A 26,234-nucleotide genomic window follows, 5' to 3' on the forward strand; every position below is an offset into this window, starting at 1 on the left:
ACTGACATGACTGGTTATTGAGTAAACAACTACCATTAAATAAATACAAATGTCATAAAATACTAAATAATGGTAAATTTTAAGATTTTACTTGAAGATATCATTACTTTCTACGGGTTTATCTTTTCATATACTGAGTAAAACATTTTTGCAACAGATAATTTCATTGATTTGTCCTTAAAAAGTTTACCTAGTTAGTCAAATTTAATCTTTACATTTTTGATTGACCATCTTTGGCTGATGGATAATTAATATTTGATAAACAGATTTTTTAGCTTCAATTATCAATGTATGGCTTCCAATAAGCTTCAATTATATATATCATGAGGTATGAATAGCAAAGAATCTAAATTCACTCAAATCGATTACTTATAAAAGTATGTCTATTACCAGTGCTTTAGAGTATTTTTTTAAAACAAATATGGTTGCCAAATTATAACTTTCAAAAGCTATGAAAAGTTCAATTTTTATTAGAAAGCTGTTATTTTAGGTACATTTATTGCTTGGAACGAAAATGTATATGTCATTATTGAAACAATGGTAGCAGCTATTGACATTTCAATAACAATTTGTAAAAATATTAAATAACATATGTCATCGACAATTAAAAAACTTGAACATTCATTTTTACTGTGTATTTTAGATTTGAAACTCAGTCCACATCTGATTTTGTTAAATGACTTACCACTGAACTAGATGAACCAGGACCTCTAGCACTAACTGGTTTCCTTGTGGAACCAACTGTATCAAGAGCAAAACTGGGTGGCGGTAAAAATGGAGGTATGACTGGTTTCAAGGTGTCATTTGACAGGTTAGAGCTGGGAGGATTTATATCCTAAACAGAAATAAAGTATACATTAAACTATAGCTAATACAGATAGAGTATAAGATAACAAATTGATTACGATACATAACTTCAATAAGGACATATCTCTCGTTACAGGTTAAGCTTAGACTGGATAAACTGTACATAAAAAGTATTCATTTTTGTGATATTTACCTGCAGCTGTATTCTTCAAAGCACAGATGTATCATGGTCAACATTTAACAAAGAATCCACCTAAACCCAGTGCTAGGAGCAATCTTGAATTAGTAGTGAGGTGAGATTTTTTGCTCCAAGTTGAAGACCTCACTATATTGAAATGAAGAACATTAGTGAAAGCCTTTGCTTTTGGTTTTTTTTCATGTGAGGTGTAGTGATTTTGTGTCTTGTATCTATAACCCATACATGTATCCTCTCTTTTCCATTTCATTAAAACTTCTTTTGAAATTTAAATTACGATCTGAACTGGTAGTCCAAATCTTTTTATTCAAAAGTACAACACATGCTGTCACAATATCTTTATGTACATAATAAGTACTTGCTTAAGGTGAAAAATCTTTATAGAACAGATTATACATATACAGAGATATCTCCCTCTCCTGAATTTGATTTATACTGTATTAAGCTTATTTACCAGAGTATACACAGTAGCACTTTGTTTATTCTCCAGCGCCATCCCTGTATATGTATTTCCATAGTTGTTCACGGATGGGGATGACTGACTATGTTCCATGAAGTTATTCAGCTTTTTTGTAGGCTGCAAAGTAATTCAAAAATCATGTAAACATTTTTTATAGAAACATAGCATCCCTAGGCCTGACAATTTGGCGTCAGGATTGTACTCATAATACTTCTTCTTCGTTTTTATGTTTTGGACACTTGAATATTAATAATTTCAAATTTGCCAGGAATCTATGTCTAGTTTCGTTTTTGCAATGAATAAAAAAGTTTTGCACAAAATCAATCAGCAATGGTTTGTTTTACATAAAAAATAAATTCATCTTCAAGAACAACTTGAATAAATTTCCCAACCTGACTTATACTATTTAGATGTGATCTCATTTCTGGTGCAAACTGTCATGTTTTGGTCTTTCTTTGAATGTTTATTCAGTAGTTGTGTTTTACATAAGAAAGCTTACTATAACTTTACAAAAAGCCCACATAAATAAATTACATACCACTTTAGGACTATTTGTACTTTTTAGCGTGAGATCCTGTACGGAGGTTGATTTCTCTGATGACATAGCAACAACACGATTAGACAAATTTAAAGTTCTACCAATCTTTATGTTCCGAAATCTGTTTGAAAGTCTGTTTAACCAGCCCTGCACAAAGAACATTTAAAAGCTGTAATACATCAATAGGCATTCACTTATCAAAGGTCACATAATACATCAATAGGCATTCACTTATCAAAGGTCACATAATACATCAATAGGCATTCACTTATCAAAGGTCACATAATACATCAATAGGCATTCACTTATCAAAGGTCACATAATACATCAATAGACATTCACTTATCAAAGGTCACATAATACATCAATAGACATTCACTTATCAAAGGTCACATAATACATCAATAGACATTCACTTATCAAAGGTCACATAATACATCAATAGACATTCCCTTATCAAAGGTCACATAATACATCAATAGGCATTAACTTATCAAAGGTCACATAATACATCAATAGACATTAACTTATCAAAGATCACATAATACATAAATGAAGAACACTGTATATTCAGAAATTATTGCGAGATTTTTTTTAATGTGAACAATGTGATTAGGTGAGTATCACAATAATAAGAACTTGCTTTCTGATATCTGATACTGTAAATTCAGAAATTATTGTGTGCATTTATTATTGCATTTATTGAAGAATAAATAAAAATGTGAGATTAATTATTGCGAATTCAAGAAATTCTGCATACAGATATATGTATCAGATATCAAAATGCAAGTTCTCACCCATTCGCATTTTGCACAGTAACAAAAACCTCGCAATAATTTCTAAATTTACAGTACATATATCTGTATGCAGCTTTTCCTGAAATCACAATAATTAATCACAAATTTTGGTTGGTCGTTCAAAAATGCATTTATAAGTACTCTCATTAATTTCTAAATTTACAGTTCAAATATTTTTAAACATGTTCAATGAATTAAGTATAAATTTGTTTGTACCATCCATCCATTGCACTGAATATGATGCAGTATTGTAGTTCCTCATAAAATCTTTTTTTTGTTGTTTTTTTATTACCACAATATTTTCTACACAATGCTATTATGTATTATAAATTGGTAATGTCAAAATATAAAAATGTATAAATGTAACAAATGTTGAATATTTTTAAGTGTAACAATTATGGCATTAAGCATCATTAAGGTAGCTGAGGTGTCTAAATGTTAGAAGATAGATTTTTCTTAAACTTCGGTAAAAGACTTCTGGGTGAATGTAATTTCAAATTTTAATATGAAAACTGGGGGGGGGGTCACAGACCTTGTTTTTATGTTGAGAAACATTGTCATTAACAAAATCAAAGTTATTTTAAATGGGTAATAAAGGGAAAACTTAATTTTTCCTTATTGTGGAAACATTAAACTATAGAATTGGTTAAAATTCAATGAGAGAATTGCTTTTCATAAATACTTCCCAAATATCATATAAAAATAAGGTGTCACAGGCCCTATTTTTTTGAAAAATCAAAAAACTCAAATTATCCATCAAATTCATGATTTTTTCTGAAATTTTAAAATACACTCAACAACACTTAAATTTTTGATAGTTTAATCTTAAATTTTCAATTTTTAGATGTTTGTTTTGTATGTTGAATGATACTCAGTAAAATATTTTTAAACAAAAAAAGTATTTTCACAACATGACCAGAAAAGATGCTAAGAAAAAGGCACCCCATCTACCTTAACAGAGGCTGGAATCATGATACATAATTTAGCATATTCCAACTTCTAAATTTTCAATTACAGCATTTGAACAAAATATGAAAATGGATTTCATTCAAGTATTAAAACTTCAGAGAATAAGGTTAAGACTAATTTTAGAGAGACTAGCAATTGTTTATTTTACAGATATATGTGTTATCGTTTGAGATTAAACCAAACAAAGTCCCTATTCATTGAAGAAAAAAATAATGTAGTCAAAAGCATACCCAAATAGAACTGATTCAAACTTACCTTAAGTCCACTCTTTGGTGGCTCTTCCATGCTGTGAAATAAATATAAAGACACATTAGTTAGGCAGGTCATATCTTTTCAAATTTTATATTAATAATCGCATATTTTAGGCTATGTAACGTTAAATTTGCTCAACTAATAACTTCCCTTTGACTAATTACGTTCCTTATTTCATGACAAACTATAAACTATAGCTGTATTTTTGGAATCAGTGCAAAATAAGCTATAGTCTGACACCATTAGTGTGTATTTAACAAAGAGTTATTTTACATCCAAAACTTCTTATCAAAAGTGAATTTGAGAAAGGTGGAAAGACTTTTATATTTTATTTTTTGGTGTCCCATTATCATTTAATCCATTTCATTGGTATATAGCTCTCAATTCATAACTTGGTCATCAATAAAAGTTTTCAAATCATTTTGTCTAACAAAAGATAACAAGAGGTAATTTTACTAGTCACATCTCCTCGTGCAGTCACAGGGTAAACACTTTTATTTCATACAAATGAAGGTGTACAACAATACTTATGTTCCTATACTATTCAAATGAAGGTGTACAACACTACTTATGTTCCTATACTATTCAAATGAAGGTGTACAACAATACTTATGTTCCTATACTATTCAAATGAAGGTGTACAACAATACTTATGTTCCTATACTATTCAAATGAAGGTGTACAACACTACTTATGTTCCTATACTATTCAAATGAAGGTGTACAACAATACTTATGTTCCTATACTATACAAATATATTAACTATCTCCTGCTTTTATAATCAGCAAACAGTAATATTCATCTTATACATTTACACTATAATTCAGCATCCACACAATATTCTTTACATTAAAAAAGACCATGACCTATAGTGGCTTACATCCAAGTCATGTGGTTTCTGGTGGATAGTTGTCTACATCTCCTTATTTTCATAAAGGTAATGGTTTTGGAATTACAAAACTAAAACATTAAACTTCTTATCACATTACTGAATTAAAACAAGATACATTTATTGTAGGTAAGGGTTTTCCAGAATTAATCATGTTAATTGAATGGGGGGTTGGAAGGCATTTTTATTAAAATTTGATGGGTGGTGGCCTTAACAATAATAAGGAAATAATCAAGTAAAATTTTATGCAAGGCGGGTTAAATAAAAAAATCCCATCCTACCTACATCTATTTTTAAAATAGCCCTCATAATAAAACTCATTTTTATCTCCATCATATCATAAGAAACAAGAGAAAAGAGTCACATTTTTTTGCTGTTATTTTAGATCATACAACTAATTCTCTGTTTTCTGTAAGTTTGCCTTACCTGATATCTGTGAGTGACGAAGCGAAACCATTTTGTTTTGCAGTCACTTTTTCCCTGTTATTCAACCTCATACAACTAATTCTCTGTTTTCTGTAAGTTTGCATTACCTGATATCTGTGAGTGATGAAGCAACACCATTTTGTTTTGCAGTCACTTTCTTGCCTTTCTCTGGACTACCAGGAACAGCTATAGTTTTACTTGCTAACTTTCTGACTAGTTCTGTATCTACATCATCTATTAAATAAAAAGAAACATCTGATTATTCCTGCCTTCACAAATTTCAATTAGAGTAAATTCAGAAATTTTTGTGTACATTTAACATAGCAATTGTTGAACGATGGGCAATTTTGCATACAAATAGTGCTAAAAATTTTAAAATGAAGTTTTTGTGTCCTGTCACAATTTTGACGTTAATAAAAACATAGCAAAAATTTCAGAATTTACAGTACTGTTGCATTTGATTTCATAGACTCTTATTTGTTTCTGTAGTTAACATTATATATAAACACTTGTCAATGTTATGTAATTTGTTTCTGTAGGTAACATTATATATAAACACTTGTCAATGTTATGTAATTTGTTTCTGTAGGTAACATTATATATAAACACTTGTCAATGTTATGTAATTTGTTTCTGTAGGTAACATTATATATAAACACTTGTCAATGTTCTGTAATTTGCTGCTGGATGTTTAACAACATTTTATCTAGTGTCAACTGCATTTATAAACATATTTACAGTTAAAACTGCCTTAACGGTCACCTCGTTTGAGCAGTCACCTGCCTCTGTCACTTTCAGATCCTCCCAAAAGTTTTCTCTATATGTTTTAACTCGTTTCACAATGTTTCAGCGGTCACCTAATTTTCGAACGAAATTGCCATTTCAACTTTTAACAACGGTCATTTAAATGTTTTTTAACTACCAAAATTCTTCAGGACGACAAAAAAAATATGTTGTCAATATCAAAGTTAAAATTGAAATCGAAACCCATTTGCAAACAAGATCACGCAATAGAAGGTGAATTCCTCATGATCCAACCTTTCAGTTTTGATTGAAAACTGTATCACCGACTAATTTCTCAACGAATATTAACATATTTAAATTTGTCTTCACATTTTTACAGTGCCGGAATCCACCTTTTTTCAATTTCAGTGCTCGCAAGGACGATAACTCTACCGATTGAAAACACTAAAAAAATTTGCTTCGATCCCGGGCGATATCGTTTATAATTTTTTGGAACCTCTCTAGAGCAGTCACTTTTGATACTTCCCAAGAGTGACTGCTTAATACAGGTTTGTCTGTACTTGGAAGAGACTTAGAATTGCAGACGTTAATGTAAAATGAATGTCTCAATGTCTTTAGCATCTGTTTATATGTAGGGCTTGGTATTCTCTGCTGTTTTGCTTACCTATTAATGATGCCATATCAAAAGCTGTACAACCATTATTGGCCTGTATCCGCACATCAGCTCCCTTGTCCAGTAAAAACATTGCTATGGATTTCTTCCTATGAATGACAACACATTATAATTATATTTTCAATTCATTCTTATATTAAAAGTTTAAAATTGTCTCAAGATTACTTGAAACTTAGTTTAGGTTGATAGATAATTTATTGTTAAATACTATAGCACATTATGGATATATCATACCTTAGATTAAATTAAAAATTTCTTTATTACATAAGAGACTTACAAACAATCAAAGTCAAAGTTTCAACAATATAGAGCCTATGTCTGACATTAATTCATTATACAGATGCAGATACTATAAACAAAACAAATGATGTCTGAAACTGCTATCTATTCTGTCAGATAACATATTTCAGGAAGCTAAGATTCATAGTTTTGTATGGTATGAAAATTTGAAATATTGCCATTATGTGTAAGAATATATATAAGTATTTGGTAAAGAGTAAGTTGATGAGTGATTGAAGTGAAATGCATCACTATATAACATGCACTCATAAAGCTTGATACCAAATGTCAGGGAGCTCTGATTTGTATTTCCTGAGAAAATGCAACCAAAATTTCATTCATGACTAACACGTTTAAGAAGTATTAGGTAATAGAAAATTGAAGAGCAATGAAAATTTGTAAAGTTGGAAAATAGTTCCTTTACTCTAATTTTCATTATCTACCTCACTGCAGTCATTTTATAAAATATGTTCCCCAGTACTAACCCATGATATGTGGCCTGCATTAATGCTGTCCAACCACTAATTGTATCTTGTTTGTTGATATCACATCCTCGTTCCACCAGTAACTGAGCTATCTCTAACTGTCCAGTCATGGCAGCAAACATAACAGATGTAGCACCGTCGTGTGGAGAACAAGCATCTAACTGACTAGGATCAAGATCTAAAATAGATCTCACTCTTCTGATATCACCTAAAAAATAGTTTATATGAAATCAATTACTTTTCATAATAAACTGTTGACACAGAGAATGAGATATGTCTTGCCTGTCGGCAGAAAATTCAGAAAAAGACAATCTAATGGACAGCAAGATCATTAATAATGAAACCTTATAGGAAATATCATTGTCCATCATAAGTAGTTCCTATCAAACTAAATTAAGCAGAAAACTAAACATTGAAAATTACTAATTAATTCAAAGTCACAGGACCAAGACCTACGGGGGCAGGGTCTCGAAATAGTCGTCAAACAGAGATGTACTGTAAGTAATGCTACTTACTACAAAAAATCATTGATCTATCACAAATAGTTCCTATATATCAAACTGACTTAAGCAGAAAACTTAACATTGAAAATTGCTAATTAATTCCAAGTCCCTGGACCACGGCCTGGTGGGCTTGGCCTCAAAATAAAACTATAAAGTTTATTTACATGTATGGGGTGGGTGTTTTGGTCAATAAATTTAGGAAATGTTTTGCTTTCCCTGAAGTTTTTCATAAACAAATTGACTAAGATATCATTAAGTCATGTAAGTTGTTTCCTATTAACATGTTTAATGTCTTAGTTTTAATCGAAAAACATACATAAAACTGGGGGTAAAAAATGTTCTTTTCCATTTACATTAAAATATTGTAATATTGTTCTTGTCTATGGCTACTTGGCAATTGATCCTTGGCAATACAATTTAGTTTGACCACAATCTTTATAATTTAATCTGTTAAAATATCCAATCTTTTTTCCATTTTATTTTAATATATAATCAAGTAACAGGACTGGGCATATATGTGTATTATTTAGCTTGTGTATTTTATTTTTATCCAGCCTGCTGTGACTGGACTTGTGATCTGCATACTTGGGAATGCAAGTTCATAGACTTGCACAGTCTCAATTATTAGTAGAAATACAATAAGATGCATTTAATACCTTGTCCCATTCACCAAGAACATTTCTCTCAGTCTTAAGTATATTTTGTGTTCATAGCTCCGAAAACGTGCACATTTCTTTTACTTCAAGCACATGATATTACGACGTAAGAAACGGAATCCCGATTTTTATTGGTCAACTGAAGGCTGTCATCTTTTTATAAGATAGAATTAAAAAACAAAACACAAATGGAGATTTGCATGCGGTCTCATTTTTGGATGAAATAAAATGTTTGCCGTGGCTTTTTGCAGGCACAATCGAAGAAATAATGAAGCAACAAAAGGTTAGCGCATCCGAATCTGAAAACGATGAAATCTTGGATTAAATACCCCCTAAATATCCATATTGATATGCAAATGATTGCAAATGAGGTCACGGAATAAATATTAGTGATTTTCACCAGAGAAGACCTTTGTTGAAACGTAAAACATTGTTATAAACGGCTGTTGAACCCATGTTGCTCCACAGAGGAAGCAATTAATTTTCCCCTGCAATGAACGAAGTTTCTACTGTATTTTGCTTATTTTAAACTGTACAACTGCACAAAACTAAGCATAGAAACAAATTTCATAATATGCTCAACGAATGGGTCAATTTTCTCGTTCATATGCCTGTTATTTTGTTCAGAAACTAATTTTAAAAATACAGAAAAAAAGATGCCTTGAAGCATCGTTACATCATTGGGTAAACAGGAGGCGATGCCTTGATGGATTCGTGGGCACCCGCCAGGCAATGCAAAAGGCATCGTTTGGGATAAAAGGGTTAAGAATCTTTTTCTTTTTTCATTTTGACAGATATCCATGAAGACCACAAAACAAGAAGTAAATGTGACTTTTAACATGATTACGATACAATCTCAAAGATGGCCAGGATAGATTAATACTTAAATTAATATTTCACAACTGTGATGCATAATTTCAATATTAACAGCAAAATTATTTAAATTTCATTTAAAGAATAATGAAAACGCTGCAATATATATTTTTTTGTTTTAGTCATGTAAAGTTCTTTACATTAGTATTTTTGGAGGGTTTTCACTTACTGTTTGATGAAGTACACAATAACACAACATTAAAACAAATGCATAGTTGTCATTGGCAACTTTCTGCTATATTTGTTTTTTGTTTATTGTTTTGTCATAAATCAGGCTGTTGGTTTTCTTGTTTAAATTGTTTCACATGTTGTCATGTTTAACCATGCATGGCTGTCTAAAGGGTCTGGGTTTTGCTCACTGTTCAAGGTCCTATGGTGACCTATAGTACAAAATTTGGACTCTGGTGGATTGTTGTCTCATTGGCAATCATACCACATCTCCTTTTAGTCTTATAAAGTATGTTAAGGTTATAAAGTATTTATACCTTTTTTGGTTGCATCTATTATGTCTGGTTTCTTTTCATCAGATTCTGAAATACAAAATAGATATATATATATATATATAGTGTATTGTTATCTACAAAATACCGAAAATGATGAACAATCTAAACAGGTTAAATAAAATTAGGCATTTCTTCTTGTTTGGAGCATCAGAAATAAAAGAAGAATGTGTCTGAGGACACGAATGGTCCCGCTTAAGCTTTGTAACTTATATACTGTGGAATCATTACCATTCGCTAAATACCAATGCCGTAGATTTTGTGGATACAGGGGAATGATAAATTTAAATGTTCAACGAACACATTTCATATAGGTCTGTATGCAGACTTTGTAAAGACCATGAAATCAAATGTACACGAAAATACATTTTATCCTCAATCCACGAAACTAGTACCAACGAAAATAAGTGAATTCACAGTAATAAGACATAGAACCTAATTTACCATAGTTGTGAAAGAGAGTTTTCACGATAACTGGTCTGGAAAGAGATCATATATATATAACTATGAGCAACAATGGTTTATGATAAATGGTTGTTGGATTTCATGCATGCAAGACAAATTTAGTTTTCATGCCAAGTCTTTTATGTCTTTTTTCTATAAATGATTTTTTTTCACTATTTCAATTGGAAGCGACCATTTCTTTCTTTTAAAGATATGTCTATAGTAATTTGTATATCTATTGGGCAGGTTTTTAAGATAACACCCTTATAAAAAGTACAATCATAACACTATTGTTGATTTAGATTAGTCAGGGTATATTGAGTGGAATGAACTGTAAAGTGTTTGAAATAGCTTAACAAACTGTGAATATCCTTCTGACCACAAAAATGGTAGGAGTGTCAACCGATTTTTCTTCTGTCAACAAATTTAAAGCATAAAAAACATCTACTTGCTTTCCAACACTTAGTTTAAATTAACTTTATAATAAATATGTCTATGGTATATATATATATATATATATATATATACAGTCATCTGCAATGAAGCATACAAATAAACAGGGCTAGTACTGGTGCAGAAAAGTTGTGTCCGTAAGGTCATCATGGTCATAGGAGTAATATATTACATCTGTAATTTATTAGTAAGATACAACCTTGCACTTACTGCTTTTCTCATACTATTAGACTCACAAAGCTTGGAAACCCTGATTGAACTCTATATCTTCTACATGTACCCTTATGTCATGTAAATAATGGACAACTCCAACAAAAAAACTTTCTTTTTTTTTTACACCAACACACCAGTTATATTCTTATCTATTTATTTTATCAAATAAATGTGACAATATTAAACTTCTTTGAAAATAAATTTCATATGATCATGATGATTGAAAATTGTGAGTTGAACAGTAAATTTAACCTGGTTGTATGTCTATTTGAACTGTTTGACTTATAAAATATTAATTAGAAAATAATAGTGTACAAATTTTCACACTCAACTAAAACAGCGAACAATGGATGTATATGTTCCCTACCAAGAATGATTAAATTGTGTTAAGAGCGAAATCAAAACTAATTTTGTTTAAATAAAGACGTCATCAAAAACTGAGTGTTCTGTACACAGTATATAATATATAGATAATAAAGTGTATTGAATTTTGATCTTTATCAATATGTAGCATTGTCTGTTTAAATCCATTTCAAAATGTGATTTGTGTCAACAGTTAGGTCAAAATGTTTACCCATTTAAATGTTATTAACATGTAATCCAAGTAGTTTTTCATCAAATCTGTTGGTTTTGTCAGCTTTCTTTATTTCTCAGCCTAAATTAAATTTTCAATCTGTGACACATGCTTTCAACTTTCTAAAACTTTGGACTTATTGTGAATGGTCCAGCAATAACTCAAGTCTTACCACGTTATAATATGTAACAACAAACTGAACAAATGAAACAATAACATCATATACACAACAATTGAATGTAAATTAATGTTGAAACTACATGTACATTTAAATAAAATAAAACAACGAATGCTTATGTAGATACAATTGTTTTTTTTAATTCACTCACTACTTTAATTTATAGACACATTTTGTTTTAAATAGGAAAAAAAATTGGAAGTATTCATTTGTCATGTTTGTATCAGATCTACATATTTATTTCTATTACATATATATAGATAAAGAAAGTCCTGAAATTCATCCCCTTTAGAAAGGCAATTCATAAACAAGTAATAATTTTAACAAGAAGCTGTTATCATGGTTATGAAGTCTCCAAATCAAAGTCCCCATAAACATATACCCATTGGGACTCATATCACCCATTATGTATATATGGATATGACAAACAAGAAAATATATGGTTTAGGGTGATGGATCTCATTGACTCAACCATTTAAAAGAGAAAAAAGTAAAACTAGTTATATCATCATATAGCCATGGCTTTTAATATTCCTGCAGAATACCTGACATTTGGTAACATGGTTAGATACAAACTATTCTACTGTTTAAAGTTAGATTGTTCAAAGAAACCTTATTAGCTAATTTGACTGACAATAAAAGATATTCTGATGTGACAGATTTTCATGCAGACTAGAATACACATGTACATTCCTTTTTTTTAATATTGGTGTTGTTTTGTACACTTTTTAGGTGTTTATATTTATTGTGTACAGGTATTGTGTACAGGTATTGTTACTCATAATGATCCAGCACCCTCATAAGAAAGATCGTTGACTAATATCTAGATATTTTATATATATATATATAGACCTGCTAGTCAAATGCGTTTTGTTAAAATATACTTTTTCACTTTTTTGGTCTTTTGGAAAATGTTGTTTGTGCTGTATTTAGACCCCTCTACAAAGAAATTTGTTTTGCATGCACACGTATAAAAATTGCGGTTTTTATCCAACGCAATCATAGGTTTGAACGTTGTTTTCAATTTAGACTTGTTTATATTTTTTCGTTTGGGCTTGTATTATATTTGCCTTCGGGTTTATATGATCCGCGACTCTTCAAAATTCAAGAGTCAATCCCAAATTGAGGTAAATTATATGGCCTTCCAAATACCGTTTCGATTCCTAACATCACTGAAGAGACATTAATTGTCGAAATCCGGATATGGTGTACAAATTTTTGCACCTCATGTTTGCGATATACCATCTTTTCTGCAAGTTTATTGTTTTCTGTTTGGTATTAAATTAATATAATTAAGATCCATTGTGTTACATCTGTGATCCGTTTATTTGGCAATCGCCATGGCAGTCAGCAGGGTTTAAGAACATCCGTTGTTTGACCTGCTAGTCAAATGCGTTTTGTTAAAATATACTTTTTCACTTTTTTGGTCTTTTGGAAAATGTTGTTTGTGCTGTATTTAGACCCCTCTACAAAGAAATTTGTTTTGCATGCACACGTATAAAAATTGCGGTTTTTATCCAACGCAATCATAGGTTTGAAGGTTGTTTTCAATTTAGACTTGTTTATATATATATATATATATGCCTAAGAATGTAACTTTAACACACTAATGAGTGTTATAAAAAAAATTGTTATATTTTATATATTCACGCAATATTTCGCTAAACAAATAAGCTTCATCAGGCGCATGCAGCCATCTAGGTAAAAATCTGATGCTGTAAAGAAATTTTTGCAGTTTATTGTACATGTCTTTTAAATATATTTTTGCAGTTTATTGTACATGTCTTTTAAATATATTTTTGCAGCTTAATGTACATTGCGATTATTAAATCAAAACAAATAATTGCATTAGTTAAATAGTAAGAAGTTCAAGGTTTATTCCTTTGGTTTTTGATAAAACTGTTTAAATATATATATATATATATATATATATATATATATATATATATATATATATATATATATATATATATATAAGTCTATCTAAACATTAGTGACAACTCTATGACAGATCCATCCATTGGATCACATGTGAAGGAGATACACGGCTGAAAACACATATTATATTCATAATTCTCTAAATATCAGCACAACAATGTTAAATCTGCAAATTTGCGAAAGCAATTTTTTTTTGTTCTTCCCTGGCTGGGTTTCAAACTGTGCTATTGGGCACAGGCACTCTTTATATAAAGATATATAGGAAATTTTTTTCTGAGACGAGTGCCTGTGCTATTGGGATATAGAGACAACAATGCCTGCACTGTGTCCAGTGCTCTAGACCACTCAGCCACCTAGACTCAACTAATAATTCAGCTTTCGGTGGCCTAGTGTTACCTTTCCTCGTCAGTAGAATCTAGAGTTGAAACACAGTACATGATATATTAGGCATGAAGATGGAATTGATTGCAGATTAGCTAAATATCTATCGTAAAGGATCGTAAGATACAGTCACAGAAATAATTATTTTCATAAGTACGTCTAAACAAGTGACAACTCTACGACAGATCCATCCATTGGATCACCAGTGAAGGTGATATATATATATATATATGTGGCAACTGATTTTATTATTTGTGGACCTTCTTGATTTTGTAATGTATCTTGAGGACAAATTTAAACTTATACTGTAATACACTTTTACTGTGGATTAATTAATTTTCGAGGGTACCAATTTTTGTGGATTCAGGAAAAATTGCATTTTTGTTGGTATTTGATTTCCTGGTTTTACATTAGTCCACATTTAAGTCTTTATATTGTTTGTACTTCGTTGAACATTTAAATTTTGTGGTTCATATGTACCCACGAAATCCACTAAAACTGGTATCCTACAAACAATAATGAATCCACAGTATGCTTACCGGTATCTAATAATAGTACATTTGTCACATTCATGTACTGACATCACTTACATTTAAATCTAATGGGTTGAGGGTTAATAGTCTATTACATGAACATGTGTTTCTTGCGTGTGTTAATTTTCAATTATTTAAGCATACATGCACCAAATGCATGGCAGTCTAATTATTCACTCTTTCAAAAAACTTTCTAGAAGATCACATGTCATCAATGCATATCACAATTGATTTATGACAGATTCAATTTCATTCCTGTTCAACAATGCCAACAAAAAGGTTCAGATATTTGTAAGATATACATAAAATCTGACATTTTTTCACCTTTATCCTTGCCTGTGAAATGTCAAACCAGATATTTTGGCTAGCCAACTACCTTAAATTACCAGATTTTGATCAAAGATAGGAAATGCATTGATTGGCTGTGAACCATGCTACTGATTATTTACGTTGAGTAGATATATAGAATCACAACTCCACAAATAAGGAACTGAACAATATACAATTTTTGCACTATTATTGCAGTGCATTGAATATAAACAATTATGTCACAATCTTATGAATAATTCACCAGGTGTGTTGTCGTCATCTAAAAGCTTTATTGTCTATAAGATATATTTCATTTGGCAGGTTTTTTTTTACTGTTTCTACAATGTTCTAAGGCTTATTACATTATTAACAAAATATTGAAACCCCCCACTGGAAATATTGCTTCCTGATCAAAGACTGATAGCTAGAGATAATCTATTTCTAATTGTTCAATGTACATATAACATAATTCAGCAAAAATTCAGTTATGGCGGTTATTGTATTCCATATTTTTTTTGGAGAATACATTTTATATATGCTAGCTTTTGTAGGTAATCATCTCTGAATTTTCAGACAAGTAATTAATTGCATGAAAGTGAATGAACAGATCAGGAATGATGACTGCAAATAAAAATGCCGAAATAAACAGCATAACCATTATATCTAATAAAGAGCTTAGAATCTTTTCCAGAAATAAAAGATCCATATCCAAATATTACAAATTTTGTTCATAGGCTTTGCTTATAGTGTTTGTATTATTCCTAAGTTAAAAGATGTTTTGGTGTCAAAGATAAAATATGATGTAACATGTGTAATAGAAATCTTTATGTCATCATTATTGCAACAAATTCTACCCAAGTAATTAACTCAAAACTAGAGGAACTGTGTGCAAACCATGTATTCCAAAATGGTTGCATTTTCCAGACATTTATTTTTGTCTGCTTTTGTTGGTTGAAAAAGATTCTAAAGTGTGAGTTTTTCACTTTCATTCAATTACATATACATGTAAATATAAATTTGAGGTTTAGATGGTCTTTTTGAATTGAGGTTTTCCCAGAACACAGTTACACTCACCCAATGGAATAAATAAGATGCAATACGTTTATCAACGACTTCCATAAACTACCAAACATGTAGCAGATTTTTGGTTCAGATTGGCAACTTTCATAAACTACCGAACATGTAGCAAATTTTGGTTCAGATTGGCAACTTTCATAAACTACCAAACATGTAGCAGATTTTGGTTCAGATTGGCAACTTCCATAAACTACCAAACATGTAGCATATTTTTGGTTCAGATTGGCAACTTTCATAAACTACCAAACATGTAGCAGATTTTGGTTCAGATTGGCAACTTTCATAAACTACCAAACATGTAGCAGATTTTTGGTTCAGATTGGCAACTTTCATAAACCACCAAACATGTAGCAGATTTTTTGTTCAGATTGTCAACTTCCATAAACTTCCATAAACTACCAAACATGTAGCAGATTTTGGTTCAGATTGGCAACTTCCATAAACTACCGAACATGTAGCAGATTTTTAGTTCAGATTGGTAACTTTCATAAACTACCAAACATGTAGCATATTTTTGGTTCAGATTGGCAACTTTCATAAACTACCAAACATGTAGCAGATTTTTTGTTCAGATTGTCAACTTCCATAAACTACCGAACTTGTAGCAGATTTTGGTTCAGATTGGCAACTTCCATAAACTACTGAACATGTAGCAGATTTTTAGTTCAGATTGGTAACTTTCATAAACTACCAAACATGTAGCATATTTTTGGTTCAGATTGGCAACTTTCATAAACTACCAAACATGTAGCAGATTTTGGTTCAGATTGACAACTTCCATAAACTACCCAACATGTAGCAGATTTTGGTTCAGATTGGCAACTTCCATAAACTACCGAACATGTAGCAGATTTTTGGTTCAGATTGGCAACTTCCATAAACTATCGAACATGTAGCAGATTTTTGGTTCAGATTGGCAACATTTGTGGTTTTTGAAAAGATCATGAAATATATGTTTTAATTTCCCATAATGTTCAACAGGAACCAATAAAGCATCATTTCTGCCATTATTTGGTATATCACCATATCGTCAAAAAACAAGGAATCTTTGTAACATGTCTCACTAAATCATCATTCCTGTTATTAAAGCTTGAAAAAACAATGTCTTGTAGTTTCAAAAATTTTGCCATGTTTTAACCCAAAACTGAACAAAAAGAAAAACTATCAAGATAATATTCTTTTTTGGTTCAATTTGTAATGGTAGTTTCAAAGATGATTGAACTTTGAAGGTGAAAAGTTCACTGAGAGAGACAATAAGAGTAGACAGGAAGTAATGGTCAGTTGGCACCTTTACTGGCTCTCTTTTTCAGAGTAATTGTCAATTATAAATTCAATTGCACGTTTATTCCTTTTTAAACAATTTCAAAAAGATGTTAGTAGTTTCCTGGTTGAAGTTACTATTACAAATTAAAATAAATATTGACAATGCTGATTAAATTAATTTGTACAGCAGACATTTAAATAATATGGCTACTATGAATCATGTACACAGGGTGTGAATATATGTGTCCTGTAAACATTTCAAACAGGGCTAGATGTACTTTTAAATATCATGAATATATAGGGGACTGTTTAACTACGTCAGGAACACTATAAATTAATATCATTTCTTGGTTCTTCATTTACAATGTTTGTGTAAGCCAATTGTAGGGCTGAAACTAAATTTGTTGAGTAGATTTGAAGAGGTTTTCAATAGACAAAGCCAACAAATAAGTGGACACTGATTTTTTTAGTAAACATTTGGTTGTTTCCTTTTCTACATGTACATATAGTATTACTTACACCATTTTAGGTGGAATATTATAATTACTGACCTGCATACACAAACACTTATATTTTGTTTTGTACATTTAACATGTTTAAAGCAAATAGTAAGTAACAGGTGGTATGGCAAAGTAACAGTCGTCAAAATTTGACGGTCAAATTAAATAATATTTACAATTTCATGAATCAGTATAGAACTGTAGAATTCAATTCAGAATATTTATTACTGTATGTACTTAATTCAAAATTTTTTAAACTGTCATGTTGAAAAATTTTCAAAATCTTTTGCAATTGTCAGTGAGTGAGTTTTCTCCCCCAGCAGCCTTATAGCACCATGACACTAAATTGCTGCTCTATTTTTTTCCATGGTGTAAAAGTGGTGCTAAATTTTCAGGGAGTCAATGATATTTCAAATCCCATGGTGTTTATTACTATGAAAATACTGGAGAGAACACTGCAGGTCCCCCCACACTTTTTTTTATAACAGAGAAGTCTCTAATGAAGTTCATAGATATCTTTTAGATCAAGTTAAAAGAGAACTTGATTTAACTGTTCTGAATATTCAATGATAACATGAATGGATAAATTGGTTAGGTTTCAAACGAACTCACTGTATATACATGTACATACATATATGCAATAACTGCATACATTGTAATTATATATATAATTTAAATTATAATATTACAAGGTGAAATATTTCATGTATTTGCCATGTATTCATGACTATATTTTGTAATAATTGTTACACAGTCTGCTGTTTCCAGATCTGATAAGTGTATAAAAATACAATTAAATTTATGTCCCTATTCTAGTCATCACAATATTAAATTAAATTTAACCAAAAACAGACACAGTATTGAACTGACTATCCAAAAATACCTGGCAATGTCTTGTAAATCAATACAATTATCAATTCTTTATAATGTTACCTTAGGTATATTAAAAAGAAAATACAGGTAACACTGAAGCTGCAAATAGCACAAGATATCTATCATATGTTCTGTTTCTATAGATTTATGGTTGTTAGATGTTATTGTTCAAGCCAATTTAAATGTACCCCATTATGTTAAAAGTAATTCAATACTATAAATCAAATTCTTTTACGCTGAACTGAGTTTAATGTTTCAAATCTAAATAAGAACTTATGCTGTCTAAAGATATCCAATATTCTAGTACTTAAATGCATGAAATTGGGAAATCAGTTGTGCATTGACTGTTATATATATATTTGTTCAAATCCAGTACAAATGAACCATTCATTTCACAAGAACAGTATGTGATGAGACTTATCTTACAAGAAAATAAATGGGGAATGTGTCCATAGGACACAGATGATGCCCCCCTCTTGCATATCATATAAAGTTATAAAGGGACATAACTGAAGAACGGTAAAAGTGACACTACCCATATTTGTACTTGATCTGAGTTTTGTGGTAATAAGCTAAGTATTGTGTATAAGTTTCATCACATTTGGTTGAGGCAAACTTAAGTAAAGGAATGGAAACGAAAAATTCAGCAATTTTTCCTTTGGTAAAGGGGCATAAATCTAGAACGGTTAAAGTGACACCACCAAAATTCGAACTTGATCTGTGTTTTTTGGTAATAAGCATTGTGTATAAGTTTTATCACATTTGGTTGAGGCAAACTAAAGTTAGAGAACAGAAACCAACTTTAGGACGTGCGGACAGACAAGGGTAAAACTTAATGCCCCCTCCGCTACGGTCATTTGGTCTCTTGTGTAGAGTTGTCTCATTGGCAATCATACCACATCTTATTTTTATAATTAACAGTCCTGGTGGTGATTCATAGCATGACCAGTTTAGGTTCTTCATGGACCTTCTTTTAAAAGGCAGAATGATGGATTTATAGTGGCACACTATCTATATAGTGTCTGAAACTTATCTGTAACCACATAATTATCTGTTTTTGAATAATTTTTATTCATTCAGCATGTTCAGTTAAATATGCGATGGAATTTTCACCAGTTATGATAAGCTTCATTCAACTGATTTTGAATGTTATGGTAAACAATAAACATAATAATATAGGTTATGGTAAACATCTTACCAACATTTGAGCTTCTATAGTAAAAGAGATGAAAAAGATACCAATGGGACATTATAACTCATAAGTGCAAGACAAAAAAATTAACTGATAATGCCATGGCAAAAAAAGAGAAAGACAGAAAGACAAACAACAGTATACAAAACACAACATAGAAAACTTAAGATTGAACAACACAAACCCCACCAAAAACCGGGGGGAACTTCATTCAAGTTATTGTACACAGTAGAAATGCAGTCTTTATGTTTTGGCTTATAGTTTGCCAAAATATCAAGTATTTTAAATGGTCTGTTGTGATAGATTGACGCAAAAAAGTGCCCTTTTCTAACAATGTGCCCCTCTGCCCTAAGCTTCTAGCTAGAACATTGTTATACATGTGTATTATACAATAGAGATCACAGATATCGATTCAAAGAAATCTTCATAATCATGATAATGCATACATGTATATAGACATAAATAGAAGTGATTTGGAGGGAAAGACCATTACCTGTTTTTACCAGTGTATGGTTTAAGCTTTTGTATGTACATTGGTGTACATGTACATGTATAGGCAATCATTAATGCTTACCTTTGAATGTTTTATTTGTTGTTTTCCTGTCAAGGTAACTGGCAACCTCACTTTTTCCCATAGCTGTTGCCATATCTAAAGCAGTCCTATTATTTATAGATGTAAGGTTGGCATCAGCACCACTCTCTATGAGAATCTGGGCAGTTTTAAGGTGCCCATTAACAGCAGCCAGCATTAGAGGTGTTAGTCCTGTTGATGCTGTTTTGTTATTTACATCACATCCACGGTCCAAAAGGAAACGCAATACTGCATCATGTCCATGTTCAACAGCAACTAGAAGAGGTGTAAATTCACACATGCATCCATTCCCTGAGTTATTCAAATCAATGCCAGCCTCGACTAGCTTTCTGACCACCTGTATATGGCCACCTCTGGCTGCAAGTGTAACTGCTGAAATGCCATACCTAGTTTTTACGCTGATATCTGCCTGTCTTTGAAGCAGTGTTACTACTACTTCATTGTGACCATTGCGACAAGCATGCATCAGTGGGGTCCATCCAAAATTATTTGGTTGATCTAATGCTGCCCCTTTCATTAACAGAAGTCTTACAATGTGGTCGTGCCCATTTGCTGCTGCAATCTACAAAGTCAATAATAAATCATTAAATGCATTTTGAAATAAAACAAGCAAAAATCTCCCAACTGATGCCCTCCGATCTGCACATTTATCAGTTTATCAAGAGAATTTTTTACTTTAGTAACAGTGACCTTGACCTTACTATGCTTCTTCGCCTGCCCAATATCTTCCTATCATTATTTCCTTGATAGAGGGTTGAGCACTGCTCACAAGGAAGCTATTAAACCAAGAGTTCCAAGTGGTGAAGTTGAAATCATCCCTTCGTAAGTTTTAAGGACGCCATCACGAGTTGGATGACCATTATGGAATATCCATTTCACAGATGATAGCGGATATGTTCTTAATGTGGTAACTACAATCCCGTCCCCTTTTCCCGAATGTGACCTACTGAATTAAGACTTATTACCGGGTTTGTACTAACATGAGCAACACGAATGGTGCCAGATGTGGAGCAGGATCTGCTTACCCTTCCAGAGCACCTGAGATCACCCCCAGTTTTTGGTGGGGTTCGTGTTGCTCAGTCTTTAGTTTTGTATGTTGTGTTTTGTGTACTATTGTTTGTCTGTTAGTCTTTTTCTTTTTTGGCCATGGCGTTGTGAGTTTATTTTCGACTTATGAGTTTGAATGTTCCTCTGGTATCTTTCGCCTCTCTTTTCCATTTGTAACTACCGGTAGTCTTTATCCCAATCAAGCAAGGGATACTTAAGTTTCCATTCTAAAACCATTTGTGTTCTGACACATAGCAATGAGCATGCAAGGATAGGAGGATGAATTGGTTAAGCGATATAATTACTATATGCAGTAATTGAAGCATAAAAATTATTGACAATTATACATGTTATACATGTACATGTTATTTCTTTAAGCATGTTAAGTACTTTTTCATTCACCATATATACACTTCTAAATGCATCTGAACTACCTTTAATTTTTATGTTGAATTTTAATCTTTGATAGTCTTGTATGCTAAATTTGTTCACTTTTTTAGACTCAAGATAATTTAGTGCCAGAGCAGCCAGACCTGCATGTATCATATCAACACGTGTTGATAGTTGAGTTGGATGATTGTACCATATACACAGTGATATATATTTATACATGTATATATAAAGTGCCTAGAAAATCAACCTAACAATGTTAGAGTAGTTCTGAGAATCAGATCTACTCTAACATTGTCAGGTTGATTTTCTAGGCACTTTGTAAATATTCTTAGGCCTGGTATTTCTTAATCATAAGAAATCCAATGGACAAGGTATAATTTGCAGTTGTCACTACACATACAGTGTAGGCAGACATATATAATCCCCACGGGGGAAGAACAAAACTGTGCGTTGTTGTGCTGATATTTAGAGTAATTGTGTATATAAATATATACATCTCCTTTTACCCATATCCATGTGTACATAAAACTGGATAATGGTAAAATAAGATTTGTCTGCCTTGGGATGTTTAAAAGGTTCTCTCCCAAAAAAGATTGGAATTAGGTAGGTAAAAAGTCCAGTCTACTTGGTTTAAATGTCTCTTATATTGTTCTTTTATAGATATTATTTTAGCAGAATTGTATTAACATGCTTAAATAAAGCATTGTCCATAACTAAATAAACTTTTAGGATAGGTGTAACTTGACTAATTCATCTAATACACATGATACATATATATTGAAAATTACGTCAATGTTTCTATCATGGGGTAAAACTTTTCCAGGTGTACAGGGTAACTCAGACAGAGTTCTTGAAATCTTTTTTTTCCTGGTGGTCCTTGAAGAAAATCTGATGGTCCTCACTATTTCTATTGCAAAATAACAAAATTGTGTCGGTCCTTTGCAAAATTTTGGTGGTAAGGACCTTCAGACCACAACTTTTTGAGAACTCTGAGGTTTGTCTGTCCTCAGAGTAAATATTGTGGTTTAAAAACAGCTGTACATTGTGTATATGTCAAGTCCATTGGATGAACTGTTAATATGGAAACTGCTCAGTTGAATATACATCATGTACATTTTTTTAAAATCTTATTTCTATTAGGTTCCTAAAATTTGTAGTACAATTGGAGGTATATATTATATATAATAAAATGCTTCGCTGGGCGCAGCTTGATACGACCGCAGAGGTCGAACCCTGAACAGTTGGGGCAAGTATGGACACAACATTCAAGCTTGATACAGCTCTGAATTTGGATTGTGATTAAATATTTGACACAGCATAGGTTTCTGACACAAAAAGAATGTGGTCTAAGAACTTTTTTTAATTTACCTATTATGGTCCAATGTCCAAAATCAAAATACATGGTTAGATTCAGCATATCAAAGAACCCCATATATTCAATTTTTGTTGAAATCAAACAAAGTTTATTTTTGGACCCCAACTTGGACAAACTTGAAAACTGGTCCCATAATCAAAAATCTAAACACATGTTTAGATTCAGCATATCAAAGTACCCCAAGAATTCAATTTTTGTTAAAATCAAACTAAGTTTAATTTTGGACCCTTTGGACCTTAATGTAGACCAATTTAAAAAAAGGGACCCAAAATTAAAAATCTAAAAACACGGTTAGATTTGGCATATCAAAGAACCCCAATAATTCAATTTTTGATGAAATCAAACAAAGTTTAATTTTGGACCCTTTTGACCTCAATATGAACCAATTTGATAGCGGGCCCACAAATAAAAAATCTAAATACATGGTAATTTTCAGCATATCAAAGAACCCCATATATTCAATTTTTGTAGAAATCAAACAAAGTTTAATTTTAAACCCCAATTTGGACCAACTTGAAAACTGGGCCAAAAATCTAAAATCTAAATACATGTTTAGATTCAGCATATCAAAGAACCCCATATATTCAATTTTTGTTGAAATCAAACAAAGTTTAATTTTGGACCCCAACTTGGACCAACTTGAAAACTGGGCCTATAATCAAAAATCTAAACACATGTTTAGATTCAGCATATCAAAGAACCCCAAGAATTCAATTTTTGTTAAAATCAAACTAAGTTTAATTTTGGACCCTTTGGACCTTAATGTAGACCAATTTAAAAACGGGACCCAAAATAAAAAATCTAAATACACGGTTAGATTTGGCATATCAAAGAACCCAAATAATTCAATTTTTGATGAAATCAAACAAAGTTTAATTTTGGACCCTTTTGACCTCAATATGAACCAATTTGATAGCGGGTCCACAAATAAAAAATCTAAATACATGGTTAGATTCAGCATATCAAAGGACCCCAAGAATTCAATTTTTGATGAAATCAAACAAAGTTTAATTTTGGACCCTTTTGACCTCAATGTGGACAAAGTTGATAACGGGGCCCAAAAATCAAAAATCTAAATACATGGTTAGATTCAGCATATCAAAGAACCCCATATATTCAATTTTTGTTGAAATCAAACAAAGTTTAATTTTGGACCCCGATTTGGACCAACTTGAAAACTGGGCCCATAATCAAAAATCTAAATACATGTTTAGATTCAGCATATCAAAGTACCCTAAAAATTCAATTTTTGTTAAAATCAAACTAAGTTTAATTTTGGACCCTTTTGACCTTAATGTAGACCAATTTGAAAACGGAACCAAAAATTAAGAATCTAAATACACGGTTAGATTCGGCATATCAAAGAACCCCAATAATTCAATTTTTGATGAAATCAAACAAAGTTAAATTTTGGACCCTTTGGACCTCAATGTGGACAATTTAAAAACGGGGCCCAAAATCCAAAAACTTAATACACGGTTAGATTCAGCATATTAAAGAACCCCAAGAATTCAAGAATAAAACCCCATTGAAATTGATCAAGAAATAAGCAATTTATACGAAGTATCTTCTTTTGCACAATACTGTGCAATTGAATATTTCTTGCTATTGTGCAATACTGTACAATTGACAATTTCTTGCTATTGCGCAATATTGTGCTATTGGATATTTCTTGCTATTGGATATTTCTTGCTATTGCGCAATACTGTGCAATTGAAGATTTCTTGCTATTGCGCAATACTGTGCAATTGAAGATTTCTTGCAATTGTGCAATACTGTCCAATTGAAAATTTCTTGCTATTGCACAATACTTATTATATAATAATGTTTGGTGTGTATCTCCTACCATATCATTATTATTTGCTTTTAAATATTAATCAGAAATAACCAACTTAAAATGGAAAATTTTAAAAGAAAAAAAAAAGGAAAAAAAGAAAAAAAAAGAAAAAAAAAAATCCCCCCCCCCAATTTTTTGAACCCCCTTATGATTCATCACCCCCAAACTCAATCCCAGCCTTCCCTTTGTGGTATGGTACCTTGCAGTACAATTTCAGAGAGATCCATACACTTGAACACAAGTTATTGTCTGGAAACTAGAAAAATGCTTATTTTTGGCCCCTTTTTGTCCCCCAATTCCTAAACGTTTTGGGCAATTACCCCCAAACTCAATTCCAGCTTTCCCTTTGTGATATGGAACCTTGTAGTACAATTTCAGAAATATCCAAACACTTACACACAAGTTATTGTCATGAAACTAGAAAAATGCTTTGTTTTTTGCCCCTTTTTTGGCCCCTAATTCCTAAAATTTTGAGGCAATTACCCCCAAAATCAATTACAGCCTTCCCTTTGTGATATGGAACCTTGTGGTACAATGTCAGAGAGATCCATACACTAACACACAAGTTATTGTCTGGAAGTTACAAAAATGCTTATTTTTGGCCCCTTTTTGGCCCCTAATTCCTTAACTGTTGGTACCATAACCCCCAAAATCAATCCCCACCTTCCTTTCGTGGTATTGAACCTTATGGTAAAATTTCATGGAGATTCATTCACTTAAACTAAAGTTAGAGTGCGAAAACCAATGTGTCTTCGGACGACGCCGGACGACGCCAGACGACGACGACGACGACGACGACGACGCCAACGTCATACCAATATACGACCAAAAAATTTTCAATTTTTGCGGTCGTATAAAAACAGAGTGTGAAACGTCCTCTCGCCAACTTGCTGAGCAAATAAGAAATTGTCCTGTGGAATTGAAGTGTTTTGGCAGTCACACAGCCTTTAACATTAAAAAAATCATGAAATTTATTTCTATTGACCTTATTTCAATGTGCAGTGTTACAGTGTTA

At 31.6% G+C, this 26,234-nt stretch overlaps 1 protein-coding gene across 1 annotated transcript in view; it reads right to left on the reverse strand.

Annotated features, from left to right (window-relative positions):
* LOC127702987 (ankyrin repeat and SAM domain-containing protein 6-like) overlaps positions 1-26,234 on the reverse strand; it is a 45,931-nt gene that overhangs the window by 15,291 nt on the left and 4,406 nt on the right. Inside the window, exons 2-10 of the mRNA XM_052207352.1 lie at positions 20,550-21,129; positions 10,033-10,077; positions 7,516-7,723; positions 6,743-6,840; positions 5,442-5,568; positions 4,023-4,053; positions 2,002-2,148; positions 1,458-1,580; positions 686-835 (exon numbers count right to left, since the gene is read on the reverse strand). Of these exons, the coding sequence (XP_052063312.1) occupies positions 686-835; positions 1,458-1,580; positions 2,002-2,148; positions 4,023-4,053; positions 5,442-5,568; positions 6,743-6,840; positions 7,516-7,723; positions 10,033-10,077; positions 20,550-21,129 (1,509 nt within the window). The remainder of the gene's footprint in view (positions 1-685; positions 836-1,457; positions 1,581-2,001; positions 2,149-4,022; positions 4,054-5,441; positions 5,569-6,742; positions 6,841-7,515; positions 7,724-10,032; positions 10,078-20,549; positions 21,130-26,234) is intronic.

Source organism: Mytilus californianus, unplaced genomic scaffold (assembly GCF_021869535.1).
Source record: "Mytilus californianus isolate M0D057914Y unplaced genomic scaffold, xbMytCali1.0.p SCAF_5, whole genome shotgun sequence".
Classification (NCBI taxonomy): Eukaryota; Metazoa; Mollusca; class Bivalvia; order Mytilida; family Mytilidae; genus Mytilus; species Mytilus californianus.